At 41.9% G+C, this 14,714-nt stretch overlaps 1 protein-coding gene across 3 annotated transcripts in view; it reads right to left on the bottom strand.

The window, feature by feature from the left end:
- The window catches only part of cdk14 (cyclin-dependent kinase 14), a 659,117-nt gene that overhangs the window by 143,049 nt on the left and 501,354 nt on the right, over positions 1-14,714 (bottom strand). For all 3 annotated transcript variants that reach the window (XM_055655908.1, XM_055655917.1, XM_055655925.1), the window contains one exon: positions 12,166-12,305. In XM_055655908.1, coding sequence (XP_055511883.1) covers positions 12,166-12,305 — 140 coding nt within the window. The remainder of the gene's footprint in view (positions 1-12,165; positions 12,306-14,714) is intronic.

Here is a 14,714-nt window from a genome sequence, read left to right as displayed (position 1 = left end):
CAAACACCTCATATCCAGCAGGCATCCATGCAGTCATTTCCTTTCTAACACACTCCTTCCATAATTTATATCCACAAACACGATTGTAACACCCAAAGCAATTAGTCAAATGAAACTAACTTGAAGTGGTGAAAGGATAAAAGGAACAATTATTGTCTATACTCTGATAATATTAAAGGTACATATTTCAGATAATTCCTTTAATAATAAAAGCTAAAATAGACAAAGCCATCCAAATATCTGTCCAGTCTCCAGGTGATCTATTTTATGTCAATAGACTGGCCTTTCTTATTTCGTCCAATGGGCAGCCATGCTCTAATTTCAAGCCATGCTGTTTTCTTCCTGCAGGGCTAGTGGTAAATCCCCTAATATGTCAACATCAATTTGTGGACATTCTGAGATACCACTGAAAGAGGACACCCTCATCCCTCATGCTCCTTTATGTATGTCTTGAGTGGTAGGCACAAGATTCATTGGTTTCAGATGGACCTCCTCTTAAGTAGATTTTGGAGGACTTTACTTGGAAGAACATTTCAACTCAAGTCTGAAGCAATGTGCAATATTATTGGTTTCCCTTGCATCAGTATCTTAACTTAGCTGCATCTAATGGAAATTCATTTTTACTGAATTAACTTTATGTAGCACTTATTTTCAACAGGTGATCTGAATCTTATCTAGTCTAGGTATCTGCATGGCGCATCTCATCCACACCATGAATATTGTGGCCTGTTTGTAGAACTGATTTTCCAATGTACATTAGGTACACCATTTCCAGTAAACAGGGCATTTGTACTTTCAGCTAAGCATGGTGCAGTCTGCAAAGCTTCAGTCATCTAAACCATCTTGGCTGTACTTTAACTTTTGTGTCGTCTGCCTCGTGTTTCACCACATGTACTTTCATCTACAGGCCCTACCCCATTTCTGGTCTACCTTTGGAAAGTAATGCAGCTTTGTATGTCTGTACACATTTCTTGAGTTTCTCATGTAATAGACAGTCCTTCAAGCTGCACATATAATCCATGTGTCAGAACTTAAAATCTGCAAAATTATCTGGTCTTAATCATAACTGTTTAAGAAGTATCAAAGAATTCTTCCTGATCGTGGTTCTATTCAAATAACTGGTAGTGTTTTAACTATTTCATTTCCAGGTCGGCTGCAATGTGCCGATAATGCATTGAAGGCCACATCCAGGGCCTTATCTGAAGCTTTATAATTCTGGCACAATTCCCTCACTCCAAAGACAAGCCGCTGTCTCATTTACGTGTCCTTGGCATGCTAATTACACAACCTCGTGGTGGCGTTAAGGCGTGACGGTCCCACGAAGGTTGCGCGCGACTTGATGCGTACGCACAGCCGTCTGGAGCGTGTGACGTCATTTGAAGATGGACACAAAATGCAGGAGTAACTCAGCGGGACCGGCAGCAACTCTGGAGAGAAGCAATGGGTGATGTTTCGTGTCGAGACTCTTCTTCAGTCTGAAAGAAGGGTCTTGACCCGTACTAGACACACAACCAATTCACACAAACATCTCTTCTCTCCCCTGCTCTCCATTTTTCTCCCGATGTTGAAGCCCCAGGCGGGCGATGGTAAGTCCTAAGACCATTTTAGGCCCCGTTCCAGGCCCAAAAGTCACAATGTTGGAGCCCCCGGCATGCGCTGGAATGTTCCGCAGCCATTAAAGCCGCTCCGGGCGATGCACGGCCCCGCCCCGGGTCGTTCCATCCCCGCGACACGGGCTGGAGAAGTTGCATTGTGGGAGCTCCGGAAAGCGGTCTCTCACCCGCGAGCTCCCGATGTCCCAGTCCACCGGACCTGCGGCTGCAGCTGGAGCCTCCGAGCTCTGGAGTCGGGCCGGAGCAGTGAGCCACCACCGCTCCCCAAACTCCGAGGTCGGCCAGCCCCATGATGGTAAGTCCGCAGTTCCACAGGCTCCGCGACTGGAGCCCCCAGGTCGTTCCGGCTGGAGGCTACTCCACGGTGCTAGGCCCCAACGACAATGGAGACCCGACAGGAAAAAGGTCGGGTCTCCCGCGCAGGGAAGAGATTTTTTTAAGTTTACCACTCCACCCCCCACCTCCGCCCCCCACATAAACACAGTTAAAAACAGTATTTAAAAAAACACAACGACTACATTTAACTAGACAAAAAAATTAAAAAAAGACAGACAGGCTTAAGGGGCCGCTGCAACAGTGTCGCGCCACCAACCGGAAATACCAGCTATCAGCCTGTCACAAGAAACAATCCGCAAATGAGGAAATGAGGAACATTAGGAAAAAAATTATTGTACACAAATGGATGTCACATGAGACACACGTTACAGCTTGGAAACCTAATTGAGATCCATAACTTCCATTTGTCTTTGTCAAACCAAAATTTCAAATAGCTCCAGGAATGGTGTTCAGTGTATATGAATTACTGCACTTTCTGCTTTCTGAGCTGTAGGTCTGTATGCCACCATAAATTTCTCTACCTAAATTCACTCCTAAAGGCACTTCCTAAAACTTGCCTCTGATCATACTCTTGCTTGGCAACCCTTAATCCCTTAAAGCCATGGGGCATTTCGCTGCTTTCATTGTGATATATTATTCAAAGTATTCAAAGGTTTTTATTAGTCACATTCACATACACCGAGGTGTAATGAAGTGAAATGCTTTTTGCCATTTAGTAGCACACAACCGTAAGTTTAAATTTAATTATGGCCACCTTTTGGAAGGGTGCCAGTCCCTTAACGTTATGGGGAAAACATGTACATGTATGTTTACGACATCCTATTGCTGTGATTACGATACGATACAATAAACATTATTCATCCCCAGAGGGAAATTGGTCTGCCGACAGTCACAACACACAAGGACTGTCGGCTGACCAATTCCCCTCCGGGGATGAATAAAGTTTATTGTATCGTAATCACAGCAAAGGGATGTCATAAACATACATGTACATGTTGCCCCATTACGTTAAGGGACTGGCACCCTTCCAAAAGGTGGCCAAAATTAAATTTAAACTTACGGTTAATATGTCACAATGAAAACAATGAAATGTCCCATAGCTTTAAGGGATTATGGGAGTTGCCACCAGGCAACTGTCAACAAATAATTGTTGGTGAAGGAGGCTGTGTTCTGACTCCCTACCTTGTCTCCCTCTTTTGTGAAGGCATTTGGGTGTGGTAGACATGCAGATTCTCTCCTGACATATTAAGCAATAGAACAGCTGCCTTTTACATTCTCCAGCTAATCATCTCAGAAGAAAATAGCCTGCAACGGCAGTCTTAGGTTTCAGACACAGAGCTCCTTCCATGGGATGTTGTAAAGACCTTTTCCTGGCCTCCGCTATTCAGACATTACACTGTAACAGCACACCTCAGCTGCTCCCTGCCACGCAGGGACAAGCAAAGTATGGGTCCCGGGTAATCAGGGAGAGCTAAGGACTGCTTGCTCTACCATTCAAAATGCTGATTACCTCACCTGCTGCAGTTAGTTGACATAAGGTATTCCCACAGCCCAATGAAAAAGACAATATTTTTCTAACTCAGGACGGCATATAATTGAATAGGAATCAGTACATGGTGGTAATCCAGATACCATTGTCTTTCTTGGAAATGATGATGAAACTGTTGGGAGGATGTGTTGAAGGCTTGGCAAACTGCTACACTTTATAACTGCGGTTTGCAAGTATGAAATGAGAAAATGTGTTCAACATGGAGGGTACCAACCTACCGAAGATAGACACAAAATGCTGGAGTAACTCAGCGGGACAGACAGCATCTCTGGAGGGAAGGAATGGGTGACATTTCGGGTCAAGAAGGGTCTCAACCCGAAACGTCACCCATTCCTTCTCTTCAGAGATGCTGCCTGGCCCGCTGAGTTACTCCAGCACTTTGTGTCTAGGCAGTTTGTTATGTCAGGTTTCATATCTTTTTAGAGTTGGCCTTATCCAGGCACGCGAGTAGTTTTCCAGCACACTATCAATTTGTACCTTAGGATTCTGAGCAGTGAGAAAATGAATCGTTACAGAGTCCCCAGCACCTGATTTACTTTTACAGTCACAATATTCACATAGCTGATCTATTAACTTCCTGGTTGAGGAGCTGAGGGCAGTATAGATCAGTCACAACCTTATTGAATGGTAGGGCAAATCTGAGGGGCCAAGTGGCCGACTCCTGCTCCTATTTTCTTGTGTGTTGTTTCTCCTCCTCCAGCAACTCCAATGTGTTTTTTATGGGATATTTTTAAAATCCTTTTAGCTTCTTTCAATTCTTAGAACCTACTGATGAGGTATGTTGGTCTGGTACAGTCAACTTCATTGTCAGCTGTTGTGTGGGACAATGGGTGGGTGGAGGAGATAGGTGGATGTGATAGGAAGGTAAAGTGAAAGGATGGACCCTGCAAGGTTCACATTGTGTGGAATGATTATAAACCACAATTGCGAGGAGATTAGTGCTCGTGTGCAATTATATATTCAAGAATCAGACTTTCCCCCCCCCAGGTTGCCAGCAACAATGCTCAGGAGACCAATCATTCATCCCAATAGATTCCCGCTTGAAAGGGAAAGGATTAGCAATAACAACCCAAAGGGAAGTTATGAAATTCTCAGGGAAAGAGGAAGGAAGAATAGGAAACGTGAAAGCAAGGGTCGGAAAGGCAATTAAGACTGGAACAATAAGTTTTTATTTGCCAAAACTGAAAGCCAATTTCTGAGAAGACCTTCAATGATTTTATGATAAAGCTTGGAATGAAGTTTTGAAGAGGACTTGATTTGTACTGAACGCAACCAAGTCTTTATGCACAAAATAAATTGCAATTCAATTTATAGACATATATCTTTTGGTATTGCACTTATAAATCTTGATTTTTTAGTAAAATTAATGAAGATCAGACTGTTGAGAATTGGGAAGTATTGCCCAAAAAACCTGCAAACGTTTAATTCATTGCATGCTTTCTTTTCACTGTCTGGAATGCACCATCTCTCCAGAGTGCTGCATATGGGTTGACAGTAAAAATCTGTCTGTTGGAGCTGTCTCTCATATTGCAGAAGGCACCTTAGGAACTGACAAGTGAGGCTTCCAAAACAAAAATTTACACAAAATGACTTCAATGATGATTGATATCTGGAATGCAATCCCCATATCCAATTTTAAATGAAATATGTCAATTTTTCCAAAGTTTAATTTGCCAGTAGCCACAGCGAAAATAAATAAAACATGCTGCCGGTGTGTCAGCCAATGATGTATGTACTAAGACTTAACAGCATTAATCTTCAAAAGAAATAAAAGATACCACAAAATATTCATTTCTTCAGCTAAACCTTGTTATTTGAATAAAATTTATTTTTTGTTTATGTTTATCATTTGTGATTTGCTGCACATTTGAAAGGTAAGTGCTGAACGCAACAGATCTCCAATTGGACTAATAGCCCATCAACACTCGGTCTAAACAGCTGGACTGAGCAGGTTGCTCTCTTCCACTAATGCTCCAGGCAAACAGTTAAAGTGACAGACAAGAGGGTCACGACTGATCCAATGCTATACTTAAAAAACAGATATGTTTGGACAATCATGCTGATTTCTGGATTATACCTGGACCACATCTATATAATTAAAAGTCTCATCTTGACAACTTCCTGTCTGCGCAGTATATTGATTTTAGAAAACAATGCTATCTGTATTGCTGTGATTTTTGGCCATCTTAATCACAGTCCTCCTCCGCTGAGCAAGCCCCGAGAATCTTTCCCATTGATGAAAAATAAAGAAGTTATGAGTGTTTAAAAAACCTTGAGATCAGCTGATTGGTCCTCTCGCCTGTCAAGCACACCGATGAAGGTAACTCCCCTTCCAGGGGGAGCGGGCAGGACTATAAAACCCCAGATGCCTGGACGTGAGTCAGTCACTCTGCAAGATCGTAAGGGAGAGGCCACAACTGTGATTCTAAGCTCATAATCAACTGAACTGTGAGTCTGCAATGTACTTGCAATAAATGATTTGTTAGCCCTTAATGACAATAACCATATAACAATTACAGCATGGAAACAGGCCATCTCGGCCCTTCTAGTCCATGCCAAACACGTATTCTCCCCTAGCCCCATCTACCTGCACTCAGACCATAACCCTCCATTCCTTTCCCATCCATATAACTATCCAATTTTTTTTGTTTTTTTTGAGTCATGAGTTGTTTGACCTGCTGCCCTGCCTGTGCTTGAAAGTGCAATGCTTAATTGGAAATGAAATGGCAATGCCACGAGTTGTTTGGCCTGCTGCCCTGCCTGTGCTTGAAACTGCAATGCTTTATTAGGTCCGACTGTGTTTGGAAGGAATAAATGCTTTATAGCTCCGACTGTTTGGAAGGAATAAATGTTTTTTTAAGTCCGACTGTGTTTGGAAGGAATAAAGGCTTTATTAGGTCCGACTGTGTTTGGAAGGAATAAATGCTTTATTAGGTCCGACTGTATTTGGAAGGAATAAATGCTTTATTAGGTCCAACTGTGTTTAGTCCAAAAGTCCTGCTCATTTCGTGGCTTCTGCTTAGTGGACAGGTTGTGCTGATTGCGTAATTTCTGGTAAGTGCAGAGATCATGCTGATTGCGGAAGTGCCGCCGACTGCGGAAGCCCCACAGTGGAGAGGCCGCGCTCAGCCTCGTGAGTAGATTCAAGAAAGTTTACTGTCATATATATGGTGTGTGAGAGTGTGTGTGAGTGTGTGTGAGTGTGTGTGTGTGAGTGTATGTATGTGCGTGCATCTATGTGTGTTTGAGTGGATATGTATGAGTGTGTGTGTGTGTGTGTGTGTGTGTGTGTGTGTGTGTGTGTGTGTGTGTGTGTGTGTGTGTGTGTGTGTGTGTGTGTGTGTGTGTGTGTGTGTGTGTGTGTTTGTGTGTGTGTGTGTGTCTGTGTGTGTGTGCGTATGTGTGAGTGTATGTGTGAATGTGTGTGTGAGTGAGTGAGTGTGTGTGTGTATGTGTGAGTGTATGTGTGAGTGTATATGTGTGTGAGTGAGTGGGTGTGTGTGAGTGGGTGAGTGAGTGTATGTGTGTGTGTGTGTGAGCGTATGTCTGTGTGTGAGGTGGAGAGTCTGTGTGTGAGTGTGTGTGTATGTGTGTGTGTGTATGTGAGACTGTATGTGTGTGAGTGTGTGAGTGTATGTATATTGGAATTGGTGGAGAGGTGGAATATTGCGTTGGGGGACCAGCCCTCCTGTGTGAAGCTGAGACCCAACAGGTCCCACTTAGTCTAGTGAAAAATAAAAGCAAATAGATTTTTGCGAACAGTTCAAAACAAGGGCTTACCAATGCCGCATTCTGAATCCCATTTCTTTAAGTTTTTGCTTTTGTTTATAAACTTGCCAGTATGTATTTTCAAGTTTAGGCCATATTAACACCAGTGCACAAGTGTACACAGTATTAAAATGAATAAAGTAGATCTAGCTTCATCATCAAGCATCATCTACTTGCAGGTATAACATGGGTTAATATGCACATTGGGAATTTTCTCCGAAAGCTGCTGGTGGAAGCATTGTTCAGTTAAAATAGACAACTGTACTGCAAACTTGTGCACATGTGCTCATTCCTTTCTATCATCAAACCAAAGTATCATATTACCTGCCTGAAACTGATAACAAAGTGTTGATTTACTTGTAGGAAGTCTCGTCTATGGAAGGTTAATCTTTAACTCTTGCCAGGTAAGAGAAAGCTCAAGGTTCAATTAGCATAGTGTCAATTTGAAGACGATGGTAAATTTAGATGACTTTTCCCACCAAGTTTTACTGTGGCAACACCTTGTACAACAAAGAAATTGCAACGAGTTTGGAGGGATATGGCCCAAACTAACTTTAGGAAGGGCATTATTGCTATGGAGAAAGTGCAGCGTAGGTTCACCAGGTTAATTCCCGGGAAGACGGGACAGATGTATGATGAAAAAATGGGTCGACTGGGCTTGTATTCACTGGAATTTAGAAGGATGAGAGGGTATCTTATAGAAATATATAAAATTCTTAGAGGATTGGACAGGGTAGATGCAGGAAATTTTTTCCCGATGTTGGGGGAGTCCAGAACCAGGATCACAGTTTAAGAATAAGGGGTAGGCCGTTTGGGACTGAGATGAGGAAACACTTTTTCACCCAGAGAGTTGTGAATCTGTGGAATTCTCTGCCAGAAGGCAGTGGAGGCCAATTTAATGGATGTTTTCACAACGGAGTTATGCCCCTGTCCCACTTAGGAAATCTGAAAGGAAACTTCTGGTGACCATGCACCCCACCCAAGGTTTCCATGAGTCGCCAGAGGTTTTGGTCACTCGCCTGGAAACCCTCGACCGAAGCGTGAACTGCATCTACTGACCAAAGATCCTACAGGATCTTTGCTACCGACTGCACACACAAACACATCGTGAAAGTGGGGGCCAGGGACAGCGGAGGAGCGCTGTCTGCGTGATGAAGAGGAAGGTAAACGACTGCCACAGAGCATAATGTAGAGAGCGTGATGAGCGGGGGAGGAGGGGAGAAGGGGGAGAGAAGGGGGAGGAGGGGGAACGAGAAGGCCACAGAGCAGGGGAGGGAGAAGGGGAGGACTTTAGGGGAGAGAGAAGGGGAGGGGAAGGGGAGGGCGAAGGGAGAGGGAGAAGGGGAGGGAGAAGGGGAGGGAGAAGGGGAGGGAGAAGGGGAGAGAGAAGGGGAGAGAGAAGAAGGGAGGGAAAGAGAGAGAGGGAGAGAGAGAGGGAGAAGGAGAAGAGAGGGGGAAGGAGAAGGGAGGGGAGAAAGGGAGATAGAGAGAGGGAAGGGGAGGGAGAGGGGAGGGAGAAGGGGAGGGGGAAGGGGAAGGAGAAGGGGAGGGAGAAAGAGAGAAGGGGGAGAAGGGGGGGAGGGAGAGAGAAGGGGAGGGAAGAAGGGGAGGGAGAAAGGGGGGGGAGAGAGAAGGGGAGAGAGAAGGGGAGAGAAGGGGGGGAAGAAGGAGTGGAGATAGTTTTAAGAAGTTTAATAATGTTTAGCGGGCATTTTACCTTCCGGCGGATCATCTAGGTCCTGAAAACTCCAATGAGCCAATCAAAATGGTCGGTCAGCGAAGGAGATGGCCTTTGACTGCCTGTGAGTAAATAGCGACCCCACTCCGCTGGCTTCGACCAAACGGCAACCTATTTTTAGTCGAGGCTGGTTTTCATTTTGTTGAAATAATCAAAGGAACATAGAAGAAGCCTCGACCATGCGGAAACCACTTTCGACCATTAGGGAGAGTGACCAAAACCTCCGGGAACCTCATGAAAACCTTGGGTGGGGCGCAAGGTCACCAGAGGTTTCCGTTCAGGTTTCCTAAGTGGAACAGGGTCATTAGGTTTAGCTCTTAGGGCAAAGGGAATCAAAGCTTATGGGGGAAAAAGCCGGACAGGGTTCAGATTTTGGATGATCAGCCATGATCACATTGAATGGCAGAGCTGGCTCGAAGGGCCGAATGGCCTACTCCTGCACCTATCTTCTGTGTTTCTATGTTCAGAAAATTAGATAGGTGGCATGCAACCTATCTTCGCTCCATTTCATGTAATGGTCATGTAAGGTTGTACCAAAGTAAGATAAAGTTAACAGCAAATTTTCTTTGTTGCAGCAGAAAATGTGATAGTAATCAAAGATGCAATAGATATTTCGCTGAACACCTCCACTCAGTCTGGCTAAACCTACCTGATGTCTAACTGTCCTCCTGATTTAATTTTATCTCTGTATGCCTTGTTGTCACCTTCTCCTAGCTAACAATGATCTAGTCTACATTTTCCTGTAACTGCATCCCCTTTGATGTCTCGTTTTCACACCTTACACTTCCTTATCTCTGTGTCTCCCTCTCCCCATCATACTCCAGCAATGCCAATTTCTGCTGCCAAACCGCTATGCTCACTTTTTGTTCTGCCATGTTGGAGAAATTTACCCAAATATTACCGTTATTGCTCCTACTCCCTGTAAGCAGCTAAATGCATAGATGATTTTAAATCTGCCATTCAAAAAGGAGAAATAAGGATCATTTTTCCTACAATATGTCCACTCAGTTTGAACAACTCTTTAAAGAATAAGGAGGACCATATCTAAGGCAAGTAATGCAAGACTTCCAAATGTTTTTATAACCTTACTAATTTTAAATTTCTGAGAGGGTCTTGTAGTATCAATGTATGTATAACATTTGGCCTTTTACTAGTACAATGATCCACATGACCACATTTGTTCAACTCTGGCAGCACTCATAAGTCTATGCTTATTTCATTAGTCTGAAGTCAATAACAACCCAAGTTTAGGTTGTGAATAAACAGTAAAATCTCATGCTATTTTCTAGATCATTCGATAATTCATATATTCTTTACATAAATTACATCAATGGGAATTTAATAAATTTGATAAACCAGGAAGACAGAAGAAAAGGGAAATGACAGACAGACATACACACACACTTTACAATTCAAAAAAATGGTATTTTAACCACTCAAGTATTTATTTGTACCAAAGTGGATCGGCATTAAACCTTCTTCACCTTTGCAATAGATCAGTTGATTTATATTCTAGATCACTATGTAGCTAGACCACATTTGGTTGTATATGTAGGTATTTTCAAGCATTATGGTCTGGCCTTTGATATACTGGCACATCAGACACCACTGTTTGTTAAATACATTCCATGTGCAACTCTATTCTTATTATTTGCTTTTTGGAATAGCAACATGAAAGAATTTACAAACATCACATACATTCCTCTCTGAGGCTTACATTGACGTGATTCATATGCAAGGTTGTACAGGATAGAGTGTATCATAAGGAAGACTACGACGGGTTCTCCTCTGGAACAGCGCAACATATATCATTTCCTGCAGGTTAACATATTGTTCAAGTTGCCAAGGGAAAATAAGAACTCTGAATATTGATATGACTAAAAAAGCTGTAAATTTGGCAAACAGCACCAGAACATCTGGAGTCACTGAGGACCCGTCAAAATCAGGTGCCATTTGGATCTAGTCCTACAAGTTACACTTCCCCTCAGAGATATGCAGGTAACTGATCTAAAGCCAGTACAGCTGCTTCCAGACTTAACTCCTCTCCTCCTTTGTCATCGTATCATTCAATCTTATGGTCCTTTGCTGACATATCACTGGAACCGATGCAATATACATTTGCTTACATTATAAACATGTTTTTTTTAACACATTGAAAATCGGCTCCACTTGGACCCAAAGCATTTTTTTTTTAAATATTAATGGAATACATTGTTGTGACAGTCCCAGTGAAATTATTTTTTGCATACCCAACTGAAATAGCCACCAATACGGCACTGGAATACAAAGGAATACTTTTTATTGTCATTGGCCATTGTTGTTGACAGGTCGCCAGGTCCTTTGTTTGAGGGAACTGCAGATTTTTGTTTGCAGCAGCATCTATGGAGCCCACGTTTCGGGTCGTCTTGCAAATCGGGGGCGGGGGTGGGTGGGGCCAGCCAGAAGGCTGGGGGATGGGAGGAGACCTGAGGAAGGGGAGGACTCTGACATGACGGCACTGACCCGAAAGTTCTTCCCTTCAAAGTACCCCCGACCCCACTTTCCTTCTTGTCCCTTTACCTCCCCCCCCCCCCCCCCCGACCTGCATCTCCCCCTCCCTCTGCCTAGATGTCAGCAGATCTATATTCCAGGTTGGGCGATCGTTTCGCCGAACACCTCCATTGGCCATTGTTGTTCCCCCCTCACATGGCCACACGGCAGGAACAGCACCTCATATTCCGTTTGGGGAGTCCCCCCCCCCCCCCCCCCCCCTCAGCCCCACCTCCCATCCCCCAGGTTCCTACTCCTCATTGTCAGTCTGAAGAGGGTTTCGACCCGAAACCCTATTTCCTTCACATAGATGGGAAGTTTCCCAGCTTTTTTGTGTAAACCTCAGGTCCTTCTTAATCATTTCCAGCTGCTTCTTGTGCCTTTTCTCGAAAATTATCTCATCCATATGAAAAGGATTGCATATTAGAATTGCTATTTAAGAATTTCTATTTTTTTCATGCTAAAATAATATTATTTTCATGCAAAATAACCAGATGAATGGCATTCAGGAAGTGTTAACTTGAAAAATAAATATGGATTTGCGATTACCTGAACAGAGACCTCTCTGCATTACCCATTCACACAACCACACACATTGTGTAGAAGCTGATTACCATTGGTGTCATACTTACTATCTGAGAGCTCCCACAGCCGTGGGGGAAGATTACTGAAGTACTCATGGTTTAGAGCCGATAAAGCCGACAGTCTTTTCTTTGGGAAGCACTGTAGAAATTTGGAGGCAAGATCTTCCGCATGGGGCACATAATCTAGTCTGAAATGTAAGAATGCAAAAGAACATTGTAAGAATGTCAACCAATACAATGGTTTCGCTGCAAAATGGAACAAACTATGGACACTTCAAAGTTTACAAGAAATTAAAATATAAATGAAGTGCTGTGCAAATATTACATGTATATAAAAAAAACTATATTTTATCTTCATGACATGACTTCAGAATTAAGGGACAGAAGTTTAGGGGTAATATGAGGGGGAACTTCTTTACTCAGAGAGTGGTAGCGGTGTGGAATGAGCTTCCAGTGGAAGTGGTGGAGGCAGGTTCATTGGTATCATTTAAAAATAAATTGGATAGGCATATGGATGAGAAGGGAATGGAGGGTTATGGTATGAGTGCAGGCAGGTGGGACTAAGGGGAAAAAAAAATTTGTTTGGCACAGACTTGTAGGGCCGAGATGGCCTGTTTCCGTGCTGTAATTGTTATATGGTTATATGGTTATCAGGTAAAAATGGCCTAATATAGTTATCAAAGCACCTTAAAACCATAAATTATATTACTGTATCTCAAAAGTACCAAAACCTGCAGGGACGAATGCAGCTCCCGAATCTCCGAGAGTATTTTGTATATTAATCAATCTGGAAACGTTTGTTAGAAGGCAAAATACATATTTTTTTACAATCATGAAAAAAACCTAACAATTAGTTTGACTGTATCATTTTTAAGCTAGTTTATAAAACAAGGCTATAAGGGAAAATATCACATGGTAAAAAAGCAGTTCAGTTTTTAAACTTTACATCAAAATAAATCACCTCAAAATCCTAGAAAAGTAACATTAAGTACAGAGGTAGTTCACAGGACATTGTTTTCATTTTGGCTACCCATCTACACTTTAAAGCAGAATCCTGAATTTCAACATATTCCCACATTCCCCTTGCCAGTCAGTGCTCCTCCCTGGATTTATTTTCCTCCATGTGTTTACATGCCCTGTAATCTACCCAAATCTTTTGATAATATCTGTACATGTTCCAAATTGTGAGAACGTGTTTCTTTCCACATGAAAGAGACTTTGTTGCAGACTGTAGGAATAATATCTGTGGCTAAGTTCAAAAACAGCCGCATCTATAAATCCATACATTTTCAATCAGCAACCTCATGCCAAAATGTTTTTCCAGTGCTCACTGACAGCCTATGCTTCAAAGCTCTAGCACTGTGCAATTGTGACATTTGACACAATTTCCTTGTACTCTTCGCCTTTATAATCCCTAATAAAGTTTTATTTAAGATTGGCTGCAAATTTTTCACATGAACACTCCTACAAATGGAATGCTAGACGGAAAATGTCAGTAAACGTCAAAATGAAGGTGAGATGAATTTAATCAGCGTAAGCAATCTTTATCTTGTCATCAGTTATTAGGAATGTTACAACATTTTGAGATTTTAAAAATCAAGCCTGTAATTTATCCCATCAGATAACGCATCAAATGACTTAAATTTTTATACCTAATTCACTTTCATACCTTCAGTATTAAAAACGTTATGGTCATTTTCATACTCGGAAATTAGCATCTTGTTCCCTATTGTTTTTCCATTAACTTAACACAAAAGTTGTGATTGAGGACAGTCAATTGACATAAAAGCCCATAACTTTTTTACAAAATAAGAGAACTGAATGAAATTTTCAGTTATTATAGATTGAAGCATTCTGAAACAAATATGATGCATCTTACTTGGATAACCTGAAATTAAAGCATATATTTAGTCTAATTGTAGATAATTATAAAATTGACCGTTGTGACGGCAATAGTAATAAACACCCAGACTGCCTTGAAAATTCAAAAATGTGATATTCTCAAGATCAGAACTTTAATATTATTGTAACGTTAAAACAAATTGTAAATACCCAACAAAAAAATCATATTCATCAGTCATCAAATCAATTAAATTCATCTAAATTCAATTACTAGATCTAAACATCTATCCCATTCTCAAGAAAAGGCTAAAAATAAATTTTTAAATAGCCAATTTAAAAAAAAATAGACAATAACACAAAATATAGATGAGTTAGATGTTCTTATGACATGATTGTGCAAAATAATAATGAATTTGATTATCATGAGAGTGGATAGATCGGAATGTGGCCGCTGCCATGATAAGCCCCGCGACATCGGCAGGCAAGACACGGCCGATATCGTGCCCTAAATAACATATTTTGAATCATCAGAATAAAATGAAACCACACTAAAAAGCAAGGTAAGATGTTAAATAAACGATATAACTTTTGTTTTGGCCTGATGTGCAAGACCTTGATGTTGATTTTGATCCGTGATGTTGAAAGCATTAGAAGTCGCGTTTAACTTCAATCCAGCAAAGCAATCGACCAGCAAATTTTTTTTTAAACGAAAACGGAAGCGCAGAACAAATTTTCTTTATCAACTTGTAAATCCG

Source organism: Leucoraja erinacea, chromosome 2 (genome assembly GCF_028641065.1).
Source record: "Leucoraja erinacea ecotype New England chromosome 2, Leri_hhj_1, whole genome shotgun sequence".
Taxonomy (NCBI): Eukaryota; Metazoa; Chordata; class Chondrichthyes; order Rajiformes; family Rajidae; genus Leucoraja; species Leucoraja erinaceus.
The sequence above is the reverse complement of the archived record's forward strand: the minus strand, read 5'-3'. Positions and strand labels throughout refer to the sequence as shown.